Consider the following 18,387-nt stretch of genomic DNA (forward strand, 5'->3'; position numbering starts at 1 on the left):
GCACTGGCCCATTTGTGTCTATAGGGCTGAGTGAACAAAAGCTGGGCTCTGTCTCACTCTTTGCTGCAGTTCTCTTGTTCTTGGTAGTCACAGAAGGGACACTTACCAGAGCTTGTGCATTGACATTGGTTGTCCCAGGACGAGTGGCTGGAGTTTCCTGTACAGAGCATATAGGGTGACCCGCTTTTTATTCTGCGGAAACCTCTCTTGCATTCACAGTTCAACATGGTTCCTTCCTTGTAGGCCACGGCTTTGAATGTGGCATGTGCGATCTCTGGCGGGTCATCGTCACAGAGCTCTGCAAAGCAAAAGAAGCCTCTTAGGAACTCAAGAGGCCCCGGGCAAGTACTCACATATTTAATCCTATAATGACTTAATCACATATTTCTTCACTTTATTTAAAAGATGGCATGCCCTACTTTTTGTGAGAAAGCAACTAAGGCTGCTACCATTGTTCTTTAGAAAACTTTGTATCAGAGCTAGTTCAAAAGTTAGCTACAACCAAAGCACAATGTATTTCAAACTAGATGAGTAGAAATTCATGAGGTTTTATTCTGAATATGCCTCATGTCAAGCAAGTACGGAGAGAGGAGGGTCAAGGAATGTGAAGAAAGGAAGGAGCAAAGTTACGTACATTTAATTGAGGGGCAAAATGTGTCTGTGCAAAATACTTTTTAGGATATACGAATTGTTAGACTTTCTATAATTAATGACTGCGCCATTTTTTTGAGAAATATACAGAAAGTGCTTCACTCAATGTCTGGCAAATAGGAAATGTGTATTTCTCACCCACCTGCCCACCTCTGAGTTCACCAAATACCTTCTTACATTATGAAGACCTTACCCTCCCTCAGCCTGAAAAATGGACTCTGGTATCTCACTAAAGGCACCAGAAACAGTGGTCAAACATCAAACTATTAAAAGGAAAAGTGGCACAGGCCTAATCAGAAAAATAATTCCATTGCCTACTTTGCAACAAGTTCTCTGCTTTAGGAGATTAGATTTTGGGGGGAAATATCACATGCTGGATAAAGGAAGTGGACGGGGAGATGACAGGGACAGGAACAGGCAGGAAAGCAGGAGTCTGTGGCCTCTCCATCGATGGAAGCCCACACGGAGGCTGATCACGGCTGCTGGCTGTACTCATGGATGTGGGTTGGCCGGTTGTGTATTGGTTGTTCAGGTTGAGTGAAGCTTCTCTGTGCCCTTAGACTCTGCCCAGCACCTTGTCCTCCGGAAGACCATCCCCATCCAATGGCTTAGGACTCTCCTGTCTCTCCTAAGAACTGAAGGTAGGGAGGCTGGGTGCAATGGCTCATGCCTGTAATTCCAGCACTTTGGGAGGCCAAGGCGGGTAGATCACATGAGATCAGCAGTTCAAAATCAGCCTGGCCAGCATGGTGAAAACCACAGTCTCTACTAAAAATACAAAAAAATTAGCCGAACGTGGTGGCATGTGCCTGTGGTCCCAGTTACTTGCGAGGCCGAGGCAGGAGAATCGCTTGAACCCAGGAGGCAGAGGTTGCAGTGAGCCGAGATCATGCCACTGCACTCCAGCCTGGGAGACACAGCGAGACTGTCTCCAAAAAAAAAAGCCGAAGGTAGGGAGAAATCAGACAGCTTGGCCCATCTCTAACCAACAAGGGACTAAGCAAAAGCAATTTAAATGGGCTCCATGGGCCAGAAATTACAGTGGAACAGGCAACATAAGCGCTGAATAAATGCTGGTAATCTCATGATAAGGCAACAGCAGCAGCATGGTGGGAAGGGGGAAAGATGAGTTTCTGACTTCTAGCTCCAGCAGCTTACAAGCTACATAGTTTTATTATTTTACTTCTCTAAGGCTCAGCTTCGTGGCGTAATAATTACTATTTTATTGATTTAATGATTATAGCCAATAATATACTAAGGTAACTTGAAGAAAGCCTGGAAAATAACAGGCATGGAATAGTTGGTAGTTCTGTTCCTTTCCTTTTTCTCACTGTCCAGAAGAAGAGAATGGTAATTCAGATGGAGGCTGGACTGAAGTTTACCTTAACCTTTAACTCCTGCAAAAGGTTGTCTCTCTGTACTTCTCATATCACTGGTACCATTTGTTGGCACTTATTATAGATCAACACCAACCAATATTTTAAGTATCAGAAGATAAATCTGTTGCTAAAGCAAGACAGGGATAATAATTAGAAAAACCAGTGAAGACTTCTGCTTCCAGCCATCACAGAGTAACTGGGACCAAAACTTACGTTTCTGCTGAAACAGCTATAAAACCAGCCCAAATGTATGCAACAAGTGCTTTCAGGTACTAAACAACAGCAGCTCAGGACTACATGATTTGGGAGGAGGGAAACACATGAGAGGCGCCTACGATTGCCCTGGCTTCCTTCCTGGGGTGCTTTCCTCCCAGGCAGCACCCAGGTGGAACCCAAGCAGAGTGGTGGTCTCATTGATGTGACATGACTGGGATTTGTGGGGTGGGGCTCTGCAGGGGGCACTGCATGAAGGGCGCCCCAAAAATATGTATAGGGGTCCACCTCCCTAGGTTCTTAGCCAAGAGCTGGTCTGAACCTGAACAGGGCAGAACTCAGTGAGACTTAGCCCTGATTGTCCGTTGTGAGAGCTGAGAGAAGAATAGTTATACTAAGTTTTATTTACGAAAACAGGTGTCTGAGCTGTGGGTTGTAGTTTTCCAATCCTGCTCTAGAGAAAGAGACATCCCTAGGATGAATTTCAAAACCAAAATAGACCTGCCCTTACAAAGATTAAAACCAAGCCTAATAGACAAGAGGATGCACTAGTCATTTAACTGCCTGTCAGAGCAAAATGCATTACCTTTCAAAGGACCACAAGATAATCCAGACCCTTTATAATGTATAGTTCATAATATCCAGCAAGTTAAAAGAAAATCTAGACATGTGAAGAAACAGGAAAATGTGACTTACTTGACCTACTCAAAAAAGTGCTCAATAGAAACAGACCCGTAAAATTGGGTGCAGTGGCTCATGCCTGTAATCCCAGCACTTTGGGGGCACAAGGCAGGTGGATCACCTGAGGTCAGGAGTTCGAGACCAGCCTGGCCAACATGGTGACACCCCATCTATACTAAAAGTACAAAAAATCAGCCAAGTGTGGTGGCACATGTCTGTAGTCCCAGGTACTTGGGAGGCGGAGGCAAGAGAATTGCTTGAGCCTGGAGGGTGGAGGTTGCAGTGAGCTGAGCACCCCTGCCTGAGTTACAGAGTGAGTGAGAGTCTGTCTCAAAAAAAAAAAAAAGACCCCTAAAATGACCCAGATTTTGGAATTAGCACAAAAGGAGTTTAAAACAGTTGTAATAAGTATGCTCGATGACTTAAAGCAGAGGTCAGTAAACTACGACCTGCAGATTTGCTGCCATTTATTTATTTATTTATTTATTTATTTTTGAGACAGAGTTTCGCTCTTGTTGCCCAGGCTGGAGTGCAATGGTGTGATCTTGGCTCACTGCAACCTCTGCCCTCCAGGTTTAAGTGATTCTCCTGCCTCAGCCTCCCAAGTAGCTGGGATTACAGGCGTGCGCCAACATGTCCAGCTAATTTTTGTGTTTTTAGTAGAGATGAGGTTTCACCACGTTGGCCAAGCTGGTCTCGAACTCCTGACCTCAGGTGATCCACCTGCCTCAGCCTCCCAAAGTGCTAGGATTACAAGAGTGAGCCACTGTGCTCAGTGGTTTATTTTTATAAATAAAGTTTTATTGGAAGAAAGACACACCCATTTATTACATTTTGTCTATGGCTGCTTTTCTGCTATAATGGCAGAGTTGAGTAGTTGCAGTGGAGTAACATTGCCAGGTAGTCTAAAATATTTATTCTCTGGCCCTTTCAGAAAAAAATTTCCAACTGCTAATTTAAAGAAAAAATGATTATGAGTGAAACAATAGGATATTTCAGTAGATAAATGAAAACAAGTAATTTTTTTTTGAGATGGAATCTTGCTCTGTTGCCCAGGCTGGAGTGTAGTGGTGCAATCTTGGCTCACTGAAACCTCTGCCTCCAAGGTTCAAGTGATTCTCCTGCCTCAGCCTCCCAAATAGCTTGGATTACAGGCACATGCCATCATACATGACTAATTTTTGTTTCTTTAGTAGAGAGGGGGTTTCACCATGTTGGCCAGGCTGGTCTCGAATTCCTGACCTCAGGTGATCCACCTGCCTTGGCCTCCCAAAGTGCTGGGATTACAGGTGTGAGCCAACATGCCCAGCCAATATTTTTAAAAATAAGAAATTAAAACTAAAAGTTACAATGTCTGAAATGAGCCTAGCCAGGGCTTGAAGGCAAATCAATAGAAATTATCCAAACTGATGAACACAAGAAATTTGAAAAAGAATGGACCTTTGGCATGCTGTGAGACAATATCAAATAACCTAACCTACATTTAATTGAATTCCCAAGGATAGAGGAGAGAAAGAATGGAGCAGAAAAAATATATGAAGAAATAATGGCCAAAAATTTTTGAAATTTGATGACAGATACTGATTTACAGATGCAGATGTTCACTGCACCAAGCAGGATACATATAAAGAAAAGCACATCTAGATACATCACAGCTAAACTGCTGAAAACCAAAGATAATGAGAAAATCTTAAAAGCGGCCAGAGGGAAAGGACACATACCTACAGGGGAACAATGATGAATAACAACTGACTTCTCAACAGAAACAATGGAAGCAGAAAATAATGGCACAACATATTCAAAGTTTTAAAAGAAAAAAACCTGTCAGCCTTGAAATCTACCAAGAGACTATATCCTCCAAAAATGAGGGTGAATTTAGTATATTTTCAGATAAAAGAAAGCTTAGAGAATTATGGCACATCTGCATTAGGCTAAAGAAAAATTTTCAAGCAACAGAGAAATTACACTAGCTAGAAACATAAATCGACATGAAGTAATAAGGAACACTGGTAAATATTTAGATAAGTGAAAAGACCACTTTTTGTTTTTAACATCTTTGAAAGACAACTGTTTAAAACAAAAATAATAATATGGTACGGTGGGTTCTGTTGAACACGTAAATGTAAAATATACAGCAGTTCTAGTATAAAAGTTAGGAGAATGGAGTTGTACTGTTTTAGGCTTTTATATCATATAGAAAATGGTACAATATTAAGTAAGTAGATTGTGATAAGTTAAGGATGCATACTGAATAGCCTAGAGAAACCACCAAATAATACCACAAAGAGTGTAGCTAATAAGAATATTAAATTTGTTTGGTTAGCCAAACTGAAGAGAGAAAAGGAAGAAAAGAGTAATAAAAATAGAAAAGGAACAACGAAGAAACAGACAGCAAGAAGGTAGACTTGAAGCCAACCCCATCAGTAATTACATTAAATATAAATGGACAAAAATCCATACTTTAAAAGATAGAAACTTTCAGACTGGATTAAACAGCAGGGCCCAACTATATGCTGTCTTCAAGAGAACACACTTTAAATACGATAAAAATGATGGGTTGAGAAAAAAGGATAGAAAAAGATATAATCTACAAAGATAAGCATAAGGAAGCTGGTATGGTTATATTAATATCAGGAAGTAGATTTCAAGATAAAGAACATTATTCTCAGATAACATGATTGTTTACATAAAATTACTGAGGAATCTGCACAATGACTACTAGAATTTAGCAAGTTAGCAATTTCAGTATATATATGTGTATATATATGTATATATGTATGTATATATGTATATATATGTACACATCACTTGTAGTTCTATATACTGACACAACCAATTAGAAAATTAAAAATTTAAAAACAATTGTATTTACAATTACATCAAAAAACATAAAATGTTTGTAAATAAGTCTACCAAAAACTTGTAATACCACTAAACTGAAAACTCTGAAATATTGCTGAGACATATTTTAAAAGAATTAAGCAAATGGAAAAATATACAATCTTTATAGATTGGAACATTCATTTAAAAAATCTATTCACCTTAAATTGATCAATTAATTCAAGGCAACTACAGTTTAAAACTCCAACACAATTTTTAGTAGAAATTTGGAAGTTATTTCTTTTTTTTTCATAAAACAGAACAAGATTATATTTCAATATACAACTTCTGTATAACCAAAAAATAAAACACCATAGTAAAATGAATGAGAAAAAACATATTTGCAATTCTAGACAAAATGTTAACATCTTTAATCATAAATGAACTCTTCAGAAATCAGTACAAAGAGACTAACATTACAAGGGAAGTGAAAATAAAAGGAACAGAGGAAAATGGAATAGCACAAATGAGTTATAAGGCTATATGAAGATGATGTAGTTAACGTTAATAGCTGAGAAAGCAATTTCATTATAAATTATATTATCGATCCTTACAAATATTGATCATCTGATGTTTGTACAGCTTTAGGAAATGAAGAATTCTCAAATACTGTGGAAACTTACTAGAGTCATGGGCAGTTTACTCAAAAATGTAGATTTTTGCATAAACTTGGCCCCAGCAGTTCCAAACCATAGGAATCACTCCAACGAAGTAATTAGATACACACACACACACATACACGTACATGTTTACTATATAGAAAATGTATAAGTAATGTGTCATCCCCCCAAAACTACTTATGTATCAACTGGTTTATAAAAAATTGGCTGTGGGGCAGAAGTAGAGAAAAGGCACTTAAGTAAAAATACTACATTTCACAAAATTCTATGTCCTTCGAATTCTTATGAAACATTTTTAATGAATCAATTTTATATTTACCCTGTGATTGTGAAAATTATAAATATATGCACTTCCTACTTATGAAAGCACTGAGATGAAGCCCTTTAAGTTCCACTATCCTGATTTCTTTGTTCAATAATGTCTGTCATTCCAGCTCCTGAGATATGATCCAACAGCAACCATGAAAACAATCATCGTGCCTACTTAAAATTCACTTCAATGACACTCTTTAGATCACTTTCCAAAAGTGAGCTTTCTCAGTTTTTTACATCTGCAAGGAGTGTCCACTGAAACAAACATGAAGAGTGTCTCCATACATCATAAAAAGCATTTTTAGATTTTGGTGAAGATGATGGTACACATAGTGGCACAGTTTCCCTTTTTCAGTCATCACAGGAAGTTATTTCTAAAAGCTCCTTAGAAACACAAAAGACCTAGAATATCTAGGACAATTGTAAACGTGTACACATTTGGAGGATTCATGACATCTGATATTCAGGCTTTCTATAAAACTATGGAAATCAAGGCAGCATAGTATTAGCATAAGGACAAAGAGTAATGAAACAGAGCAGAAAGTCCTGAAAAGGACTCAACTCATGTTTGTTCAACTGATATTTTTTAAACAAATAAATGTGCCAAGGAAATTCAATGAGAAAGGAAAAATCTTTTCAACAAATGCTTCTGGAGCAAATGGATAAATGTATGAGAAAAAACTCACATCTTATGCAAGAATTTTATCATATATATAAAGATAAAGATCTATGTACTAGTTCTATACCTTATAGATGTAACCATAAAGGGCAAAACTACAAAGATTTCAGAAGAAAATTAAGGCAAATGAGTTTGCAAGTTGGAGATAGGCAAAGATTGCTTATAAAGGATGTAAAAGCACTAACTATAAAAGAAAAAAATTGAGAATGTCTACTCATCCAGAGACATTAAGAAAATGAAAAAGTAGACCGGGTGTGGTGGCTCACGCCTGTAATCCCAGCACTTTGGGAGGCCGAGGCGGGCAGATCACAAGGTCAGGAGATTGAGACCATCCTGGCTAACATGGTGAAACCCTGTCTCTACTACAACCCCCAGTCAGCGGACAACATTCAAAAAAAAAAAAAAAAAAAATAAAGATAGACTAGAGAAAAATTTGCAAATACTTGTGTCGGAATATATAAGGAAAAACAAAGCAATAGTAAAAGGCAAACAGCCCAATAAAAGGGCAAAGACTTGAACAGTCACTTCCCCAAAGAAGATACATGACTATCAATAAACACTTGAAAGTATGTTTAACATCAGATATCAATAAAATGCAAGTCAAAAACCATGATGAGATAGCCCATTGGGGAAATGGAGGAAATGGATAAAAGACTGATACATCAAATACTGGAGAGGAAGTAGAACTACCGGAACGCTCTTACATTACTGGTGGCAGTGTAAGTAATGTAATTACTTTGGAACACTATTTGGAAGTATTTTGGCCAGGCATGGTGGCTCACGCGTGTAATCTCAGCACTTTAGGAGGCTGAGGCAGGTGGATCATTTTAAGTCAGGAGTTCAAGACCAGCCTGGTCAACATGGTGAAACCCTTTCTCTACTAAGGAGGCAGAGGTTGCAGTGAGCTGAGATCATGCCACTGCACTCCAGCCTGGGCAACAGAGTGAGACTCTGTCTCAAAAACAAACAAAGAAACAAAAACAAAAAACAAAAAAAGAAAGTATTTTTATTGAAGTTAAATATATACCTACCCTACAATTCAGCAATTCTACTTCTAGGTATTTATCTAAGAGGAATGAAGGGATGTGTCTACAGAAAGACTTCTATAAAATATTTATAGTAACTTATTTCTTTTATTAAGCCCCTTCCATTGTAGGACATAGAAGCTTTATTAATAATAACCAACTCAATAATTCAAATATCCATCATTGGGAGAACAGACAAGTAGCTTATGATATAGTCTTACTATAGAAACCACTCAAAAATAAAAAATAATGAACTATTGATACAGGCAATATTGATCAATCTCAAAAATGTTGTGTTGAACAAAATAAGCTAAACATGAAGTAGTGCATACACTTTGCTTTCATTTATATGAAGTTCAAAAAAAGACAAAAGTTATATCCAGAGACAGAAAGCAGCCAGTGGTTTCTTGTGGTAGGTGGGTATTGACCAGAAGGCAGAAGTGATGAAAACGTTTTTGCAGCTGTACACATTTGTCAAAACTCATCAAATTGTATGCCTCAGATCTGTGCATTTCTTTAAAAGTAATTTTAACTCAGCAAAATCAACGAGAAGCACACTTAGCAACTCTTTTGTAATTATTCATTAGCACAAATAGCCAGGATTGACCTCAGATGTTTTTGGAATCTGAGATGCCAATCACAAGCCGAGAACATTTCTAAACACATCAATTTGAAAAGAAGGAACCAAATTGTCTTGGAAGCTATTTTGTGCCCTTAGAAACTCTTGAATTCCATGAGAGTGCGTTTTTCTAGATGAGGTCATGGGCATTTTCAGAGTCATCATAAATTAGCCCAAGTGTCTGAAGAGGTCATGCGGGGACAAGGGGAAGTTCCAGAACTTCTTATTCTCACAGACTTTCCTTTCATAAAGAATGTTTCCTGGAATTTTAGGAACATGACACCTCCAGGTCTGTAGCTCAGTAACCACTAAAGAGCTTGGCTATAATCCTTTTCCCTGAAAGGCCTTGCCAGAAAGTGCCAAACATCACCTGAAGGCAGCAGGAGGTAGAAGAGTGTGTGAAAAGGTACACTGGAGGGTTGCTCTTTTTCAATCTAATAGGAATAAATTTGGGATTTTTTTTTAGCCCTTCTCAGTGTAGTGTTATAAAAGCAGCAACAGAACAACATCCAAAAAAAGAATAAAAAATAATTTGTCTAAAAATCTTGCACAGTAATAACAAAGGAGGATTCCATTTATATGACTCCAAAATGTTGAAATCATCTTTCCCTATGTTATCATTCTTTTATTTTTTAAGACAGCATACAACTGTCCTCATTCTGTAGTTTTACTCACTAACAATGCTAAAAATTACTTCTCAAAATTCAGCTAACAAGGGCTTTTCTCTGCCTTTACACTTCCTCCTATCTTTCCAGACCCACTTCCGGCTTCTCCCAATGGGTCTTCTCTACATAAATCATTCTCTTCCGGAATAGTTTCCAATTCCCAGCTCTACGCACTCCCCCAGCTCACACCACGAGGGACCTGGGAGCTTGGGAGGCAGACAGAATTTTCCTTAGAAGAGGGGAAGGGGAATATTTTTCTCCCTGTTATTTTAAAGTATTGGCACAATTCTGGATGTAGACGTCACCTTCTTTTCTGAGAGTATTTGATGTGTCTGGTGCCTACGGACTGGGAAAATTTGAGATGATCAATTCGGGAGTTGGAGGTGGGGGTGTAGGGTGGTAAACACTCAAGGCTCAGAAATTGGGGCTCCCAACCCTGCACTAGGGTCTCACCCAAAGGGGTTGGCACAGGGCTGAGAAGCAGTGGGGCTCCTGTCCACCCTGTCCATCACCTACTCCCACGAGGCAACTGAGTGGTATTTAGTCTGCAGGACTAGCCCAGAAACTTGAATGGGACCCTGAGAAAGCCAGGGGTTCCTTGGGCCCCCGCTAGGGACTTTCTGTTTGCCCTGGGTCTCCCTGTGTGGGCAGGGATGGAGAGTCAGGGCCTGCCTTCATGGCAGTAGGCTCTGAGTGGGCAACTGGCGGCAGGCCAAGTTCTAGGTGGGCTTCCCAAAGCCACATTCAGGCTGGACAGAGCTGCTCTTGCAGACGGTTTCTGTGGGCTGGATTTTCTCTGCTGCACACATGCTTAGTATCTGTCTCTCCCTTTGTTCTGAGTGGTGGGCCCCACGTGAGGCTCTGAGCAGGCTGTATCTCTGTTCTGGCAATAAAAGTACTCTGGACACTGTTAAGGTGAGAAAAGAAAAGAAATCGGGGCTCCCAAGAGGAGAATCCTGAACCACGGGTTCTGCGGTGATGGGGCCTTCCTCTTTAGTTTTTGTGCCTTTTATGTGGGCAGAGGGAAAAGGAGACAGCCAGCAGTTATCATTAATCCTGAAAATGCCGAGGGCTTTGGCCTGGGACCCACACCAAGACAGAGTCAAACCGAGCTCTTCTGGTGTTGAGCGTGTTTCACATCTTACGTTGGCTTTTGCTGTGGATGCTCATTAGACAGACACGGGCAGAATCCCACTTGTTCCTCGTCCTTTTCCACCTCACCTCCATCATCGTGGCTGAAATACACGATCTTGGGTGTATCTTTCCTTGTGGATTTGTTGCCTCTAGGAGTTCTGTATGCAGCTGAAGGGTAACACCCCTTGGGAGCTTTTGCTTGTCTGGCTGACGCCTTGGCAATCACAAGTGACAGTGACGGAGAGCCACCTTCTCTGGAATGCATCATGGAACAGGTCTGGGAGAACAGAGGGTGCAGATGAAGGGCCCTCGACAATGCTTCTCTTTGCACTGTGGGGTTTCCCCTTCAAAGGATTGCTAAAGATTCAACTTCTCTGTCTCCCTGTGTGCCCGCTAGAAAGGGAAAAGCCAGGCATTTGTAGTCCTCCTGCCATAGATGACCAGAACGACCTGGACAAACAGCAACAGATTTAGGAATTCAAGCCAGCTTTTCTGACTCCCAGGCACCTGCTCTCTCCTTTCGAGTGTTCGACTGCACTCTCAGTCACTCGTCACTCTTCCCAGAAGGACAAATGTGCAGCTTCTATGTCTTGGATTTCAAATAAAAGACGAGGAACTTCGTGAAATGAGGTGGTCTTTGCCTTCGGCGTCACTCTCTGCCCCTCCTGGCAAGAGGCCCCATTTTTCTTGCCACTGAGGTTAAGTGAAAACAAAACAAAACAAACAAAAAAGAGGCCCCGCCCCTTTCACAGTAAAGATAAACAGCAGCCTGGGCAGGCCAGCGGCTCTTCCCTGACGTGGAATCATGAGCCCTCTTTCTTCGATTTTGCCACATACCTGCAGTTCCACTCCCATAATCTGAAAGCTGTCTCTTTAATTTTTACCACTTCATTATTAGAACTGGAGTAGAACTAAAATTAATTTTTCCCTGAGCTATTTTTGTGTCCCTTGAGTTAACCAGAAATACCAACCCTGGAAGGAGATGTGGGGGACAGTTATTTTAGAGAGCGGACACCACTGCTGAAGAAGAAGGATATCCTGGTTGGCTGCTCTAGAGCCGGCAGGACGGATGCCGAGGTTGTTCACAGCAGTGTGTGTGCAGAGCCCCCGGGGTCTTGCAGATTGGGATTTGTCAGGGCAGGTGTGGACATTGAGACTATTTCTAACAAGCCCCTACATGATGCTGGGGCTGCAGATCCCCAGGCCGCACTTGGAGTATGAGAGTTTCCAGTGAGTGAAGCCCTGGCTGCTCGCTCTGCCCCCTCTCCATCTGCCCCCTTGGTGAAGACAGGACCCCCATGCCTCCAGTGCACAGTAAGCGCTGCTCAATCTGCATCCACAGCGGTTTGTGCCCAGACGCTTCCTCACTCAGCGTCTAACAGGGTGCAGTGAAAACGTCATTGACTGGAGGAAAGGTGGGTGGGTGAGAAACGTTTGTGGGTTTGTTTTTTTTTTGTCGTTGTTTTTTTTCTCTGATGTAACTTTTTGTCGTCGTTTTTTTTCTCTGATGTTCAATGCGAGAGAAGACTCATCTGGCCCCTGAAGCCTATGTGAGCAACACGAAAGATAAAGGAAAAAGGGGGCTTATAAAGGATGTGGACCGACTCCAAGATTAGATTCTTGGCCCTTTGGGTGAATCAAGGTGAAGTTGTTTTACTCTTAGCCCAGCCAGCCCTGGGTAAAGGCTTCATCCCTCTTCTCTTTCCTATCCATATATCAAAGCTTTAAGCTCCACTTTTACCCATTGAAGATTAGAATAATGCACGGAGCACAGGAAATGTTTAGATGATGATTCATTGAGATTTACAAGGGACACAGGTATGCATCAAGAGCTTGGGCCACTGGGTAAAGAGGGGTCTGGTTCTTGCTCTAACGTGGTTCATCTTCTCTGTCAGAATCAGACAGATTCTGGGTGTCAGAGACCCGAATCTTCCTCTTGTTCCACTCACTGGCTCCCTGTGGTCCCTTCTCATTTCAAATGCTCTGTCTGCAATATGAAATGAAAAGAATTCCTCCCAGACCCCTAGCCAAATTTCACCTTAAGCTCGTTGACTCCCAGAGGAAATCCCTATGGGAGACTGGAAAGAGGACGTTGGAGCCAGAGGCTGTCTTTGATAGTGAGGTGAGGTTTACTGTTTAATAAGAACTCCAAAGATATGCCTAATATCGAAGGTTGTCTCTCGCTTCCTTGGGAAACCCAAACCAGCAGTTTAGGCCTTATAGAAAGTAAGTGGTTTGGGTGCAAAAGGGATGTAGAACATCCCTTTTAATGGTATCATAGAATATGAGAACTAGAAGAGAACTCAAAGATCATTTAGGCCAACCTCTACATTTTATAGATAAGAACACTGGGCCCGTGGTCATTCCACAAGTTTGTGGCAAGCCTTGGATTACAACAGATCACCAGGTTCCCTGACTCCTAGTTCAGTGCTTTTCCAACACCCGGAATCATAATCTTCAGGAAGGAGCATGCTTTTCACCTATCTGTTGAAGATTATCTCTTACAAAGAGGTGGAGCTATGTCTAAACTATCTGGGTGCTGGGAGGTGTTTGTGTGATGTTGTGGTTTAGTTCAGATTATTATCTTTGAAGAAGGCAGAGGGCCCAGGCCCTCCATTTGGAGTTATCTATATAATAATAACTATGATGTCTGAGCCCTGCCTATGTGCTGCTGCTTTGCATATATTACCTTCAATGCTCACTATGGCTCTGGAAGGTAGATACTGTCATCCCCACTTTACAAAGCAAGAGATTGAGGTTCAGAGAGATTAAGTAAGTTGCCTAAACCACACAGCTCAAGGTGGTGGGACAGGAGTCACGTGAAAGTCTACTATTGCTGCCCTCATGTCAGCCTTCTAAAAAATCTCACTTTTACTTTCAGGAAATTCTTTCAAATAGCAAACATAAATGCGCACAAAGAAGCAAGGGGGAAGAAGACAGAACTGTGTAGAAAAGATTTGTGGAGGCAATTTGTTCTAAGGTTATTTATTATTTGAGAGGAAGGCTATGATATTGGTTAAATCTGGGCTTTGTAAAGTCTGGATTCATGTTAAAATGTTAAAAATTACATCTAAAATGACACAGTAAAGTGAATAACTTACAAGCTATTGGAAGAAAATAAAATAGGATAAAAACTTACTTAAATCAAAAGAAGGGGGAAATGCATAGAAAGAGAAGGTAAAAAATAAAATAAGACAGTGGAAATTCATCAAGCTATATCAGTAATAATTATCAATGTGAATAGACTAACCCTGCAGTTACAAAATGTTGGACTGCATATATTTTTAAAAATATGCGGTTATATGATGTTTATAAGAGACATGCTTAAAGCAGAAAGTCTCCAAAAGTTTGAAACTAAAAGAATGGACAGTTGAATCCAAGGAGTTATATTAACATCAGACTTCAAGGCAGAAGTGTTAATAGAAATACAGAAGTCAGTACGTATTGCTAAAGGTTCAATTCACCAGGAAAACATAAAAATGCTATATGTGTATGCACTCAAAATCATTACTTCAAAATATACAAAACAAGAACCAGGAAAACATACACTTACATACTTCTATGCACCCAATAACATAACTTCAAAATACACAAAGCAAATATTGACAAAACAAGGATAAATTTGGAAATCTACTATCATAATGAGAAATTTTAACAGTGTCTTCCTTTATGATGGATAGGTCAAACAGACAGAAAATCAGTAAGAACAATCAAATGTGATAACCACAAGTAACAAATTTGATTCCAACAATAGCAGAGCCCTCTCTTTTCAAGCATGCATGGGACATTTACAAGGCAGTAGAGGAGTTGAAGGCAAGTTATGGTCATAAGAGTGAGTATCTATGGGGTAGGAAAATGGAAGTCTAGATAAGGAATAAACAGAAGGAAATGTTGAAGGTAAAGCTCTGGGTGTCAGAATCTTCCTCCTGTTTCACTCACTGGCTCACTGTGGTCCCTTCTCATTTCAGAGGCTCCGTCTGTAACACGAAATGAAAAGAATTCCTTCCAATCATGTAACCATAGGAGCTTCTCATACACCCCAAGCCATTTCCTTTTACCATGCTGATATGTCCTGTTAGGCCTCTTGATATAGTGCCCCTTGCTGGGAATCCTGGCCCTGCCCATGAGCCAGGCAACAGAATGAAGGCTGTTCCTAACTATAAGGTGCCTGAAAGGTGGGTGGGAGTTCATCTGGCAGGTTAGGCACATCAGGCCGTTCTGGCAGAGAATGTGTAAAAGTGTAAAATAGCATCATCATATGGAAGATACAAGAGACTACAGGTAGAATGTTTTGCTGAAGCATGAATCGTGAGGGTATGAAGGATGGAAATATGAGGATCAGTCGAAATAACATAAGTGAATTTGAAATCTGTAAGACGCTCCACAAATTTTGATTGTTGCTACGATGACCTCTTGAGCGGTGTTGTTTTCAGAACCAAATGATAAAATATATAGTTACTTTCTAAGCTGAAAAACAATACTTAAAGCGTTCATTGCTTAAAGCTTGATTGTGTCAGAATGAGGAAATAGAGTTTCTTTTGAATTCATATTCTAAGAACTATTTATGAGAATGCTGTATTCGGTTGTTTCCTGTCACCTGTATTCACATTAATAGATTATAACAGATTTCAGTCTACTGAAGCATGGTCAGTTCTCCAATTGCTGTCAACCAAATCACCATGGTTGAATTTGAATATTTCCAGTCATTTTTGGTTGTTGTTGGCTGCCCACATTACCTATTATTTATTTAAACTACCTTATATACAAATATACTTTTATATATAATTTAAAATTTTTTCTTAGCCATCATTAAATCACACCTAAATTTGCGATACATGGTATTGTCTTACTTTGCCTTTTGTCTCTCTTTTCCTAAATCTACCTTTTCTTCCCCAAAGACACTCAAAGACTTAGTGGTGTCTTTGGGTTTTTCTCACTCCAATTGACTTTAAAAGAACCCTCGTTCTTAGTGATCTGATAAAACTGGTAACATAGATAAGGCATACACTTGTTGGAAAAGAGAAGACAAAAATAATCATTCTATGTGAGGAATTTAATTAAGTACTTAGAAAACCCAAGACGGTTAAAGTATTAGAACTATTAAGAGTTTGATAAGGTGACCAGATAGAAAATTCATTTATAAACTTCAACATTTTTTATATATCAGCAATAACCAATCCAAAAATATAATGGGAAATGATATTTTTTAACAGTTGTCAATCCTTAGTTGCCAGAAATGTGTTAAGTTCTAAACAGAAGATCCTAGAACTGGGTGAGATGTTAAATAACTGTGGACTTTTAACATCAAGAGTACTTTGAGAACTTAAAGGGTGAGTTAATTCTTTTTTTTTTTTTTTTTTTTGAGACGGATTCTCACTTTGTCGCCCAGGCTGGAGTGCAGTGGCGTGATCTCGGCTCACTGCAAGCTCCACCTCCCAGGTTCACGCCATTCTCCTGCCTCAGCCCCCTGAGTAGCTGGGACTACAGGCGCCTGCCACCACGCCCAGCTAATTTTTTTGTATTTTTAGTAGAGACGGGGTTTCACTGTGTTAGCCAGGATGGTCTCAATCTCCTGACCTTGTGATCCGCCCGCCTCGGCCTCCCAAAGTGCTGGGATTACAGGCGTGAGCCACCATGCCTGGCCAAGGGTGAGTTAATTCTAAAAGTAGAATTAAAACATATAATACACAAACCAGTAGAAGGAAAAGAGAAAATAAAGGAAACTCAATCAATGTAACAGACGACAAGAAAGGATAAATACAACAGTAAAAGAAAAATAATGGTTAATAAAAGTTCAAAGTAAAATAGCATAAATAAGTCCAAATGTAGGACAATAAATATAAATGGATTAAGCTTGCTTGTAAAAGACAGAGATATTCTGATTGAGGGGGAAAAATTTCCCCCAAAGTCCTGCACAAGGTCTATTTTTGTTATTTCAAGAAACATCTTTAAAATATAGTGGCATGTGAAGGTTGAAATAAAGGGCTGGAAAACACATTATATGCAATATTTAGCAACCAAAAGAAAGCTAGATAACTATAATAACAGGAGAAACTAGACCAAAAAAGTGTTTTCACAGATAAATATCATTGTGGAAGTTATAATAATCTTGACCCTGTAAACACTCCACAATACATATTGTTGACAAGGTAGCCAGAGATAAGAAAGCTCCATAGCTACAATAACATAAGAGAAGCTAGACCAAAAAAGCATTTTCACAAATAAAAATTATTCTGGAAGTTATGATAATCTTGAACATGTATACACTCAACAATACATATGGTTGATAAGGTGAAGAATTACAAAAAGAAATTAATTCTACAGTCAAACATTCGCACCTGATTCTAGCAATATATTAAGCAAAAACAAACAAACAAACAAAAAATTCTGATCAGTCAGAATTTATCCCAGCAATAGTGAATGGTTTAACATTAGAAAATCTCTCAATGTACTTAAATACTTTTATGGTATAAAGGGAGAAAACCTACATGATCATTTTCATAGATGAAGAAGAGCATCTAATGATGATGAAAAGAATATCCATTATCGATTAAAAGAAAAAAACTTTTAAGATAGTAGAAATGAAAGGAAACTTATTTAACCAATAGAGAGTAGACACTGAAATCTTACAGAAAATAACATGTATGTGATACCTTAAAAGGCTTCTATTTAATGGTGGAAACATATACAATTCCTGCTTTTATTCTATATTGTATCGAACACCCCAGCTAATGCAATAGAACAAGCAGAAGAAATCAGAGGAATAAGAAGTGGATAAGAAAAAATAAAATTGTCATTTATAAATAATAATGTCTATCTACTTAGAAAATCCAAGAATCTATAATTATCCAAAGACTTAGTATCCGTAATACATAAGGGAGACTTACAAATCAATAAGTTAAAGGCCAACAACCCAATAAAAATAGGGACAAAGGATATGAACAAGGAGGCCACAGAGATGACCAAAAAAACATATGAAAGCATGCTCAATATCACCAGGTATCAATGAAACTTAAGATAGTAATGAGATTTTATTTTATATTATCAGATTGGCAAAAAATGTTAACATTTCCCAATGGTAAGTGATGATGAGGAATATCTGAGGAATTCAGGAAATTTCATAAATTGCTGATGAGGATTGTAAATTAGCATGGCAATTTCAAAGAGAACATTTTAAATATAACAGTAAAATTGAAGCTGTCCATGTTCTAGGATCAGCGATCTCACTTCTAGGTATATTCCTAGAGAAATTCTTGCATATGTGAACACATTCAAGGCTGTTTATTAGAGCATTGCTTGTAATAGGGAAAAATCAGATACAATCTAATTGTCTATCAAAAGGCTAGATTAATAAACTCAGCATTATCAATAACTGTATTATTATACAATGTAATAATGTACAATTGTTAAAAAGAATAAACATCAAAAATGAATCTCAGAAACACTGCTGAGTGAAAAAAGCAAAGTTGCAAAAAGAAACAGTATATTATGCATTTATGTATAAAATAAAAAACAAACCAGTAGTGTAT

The 18,387-nt window shown here is 39.2% G+C and overlaps 1 protein-coding gene across 2 annotated transcripts in view; it reads right to left on the bottom strand.

Annotated features, from left to right (window-relative positions):
* IL2RA (interleukin 2 receptor subunit alpha) overlaps window positions 1-18,387 on the bottom strand; it is a 51,878-nt gene that overhangs the window by 14,787 nt on the left and 18,704 nt on the right. For both annotated transcript variants that reach the window (XM_032150720.2, XM_058431318.1), the window contains exon 2: window positions 107-298. In XM_032150720.2, coding sequence (XP_032006611.1) covers window positions 107-298 — 192 coding nt within the window. The remainder of the gene's footprint in view (window positions 1-106; window positions 299-18,387) is intronic.

This window comes from Hylobates moloch, unplaced genomic scaffold, assembly GCF_009828535.3.
Source record: "Hylobates moloch isolate HMO894 unplaced genomic scaffold, HMol_V3 SCAFFOLD_2, whole genome shotgun sequence".
NCBI lineage: Eukaryota > Metazoa > Chordata > Mammalia > Primates > Hylobatidae > Hylobates > Hylobates moloch.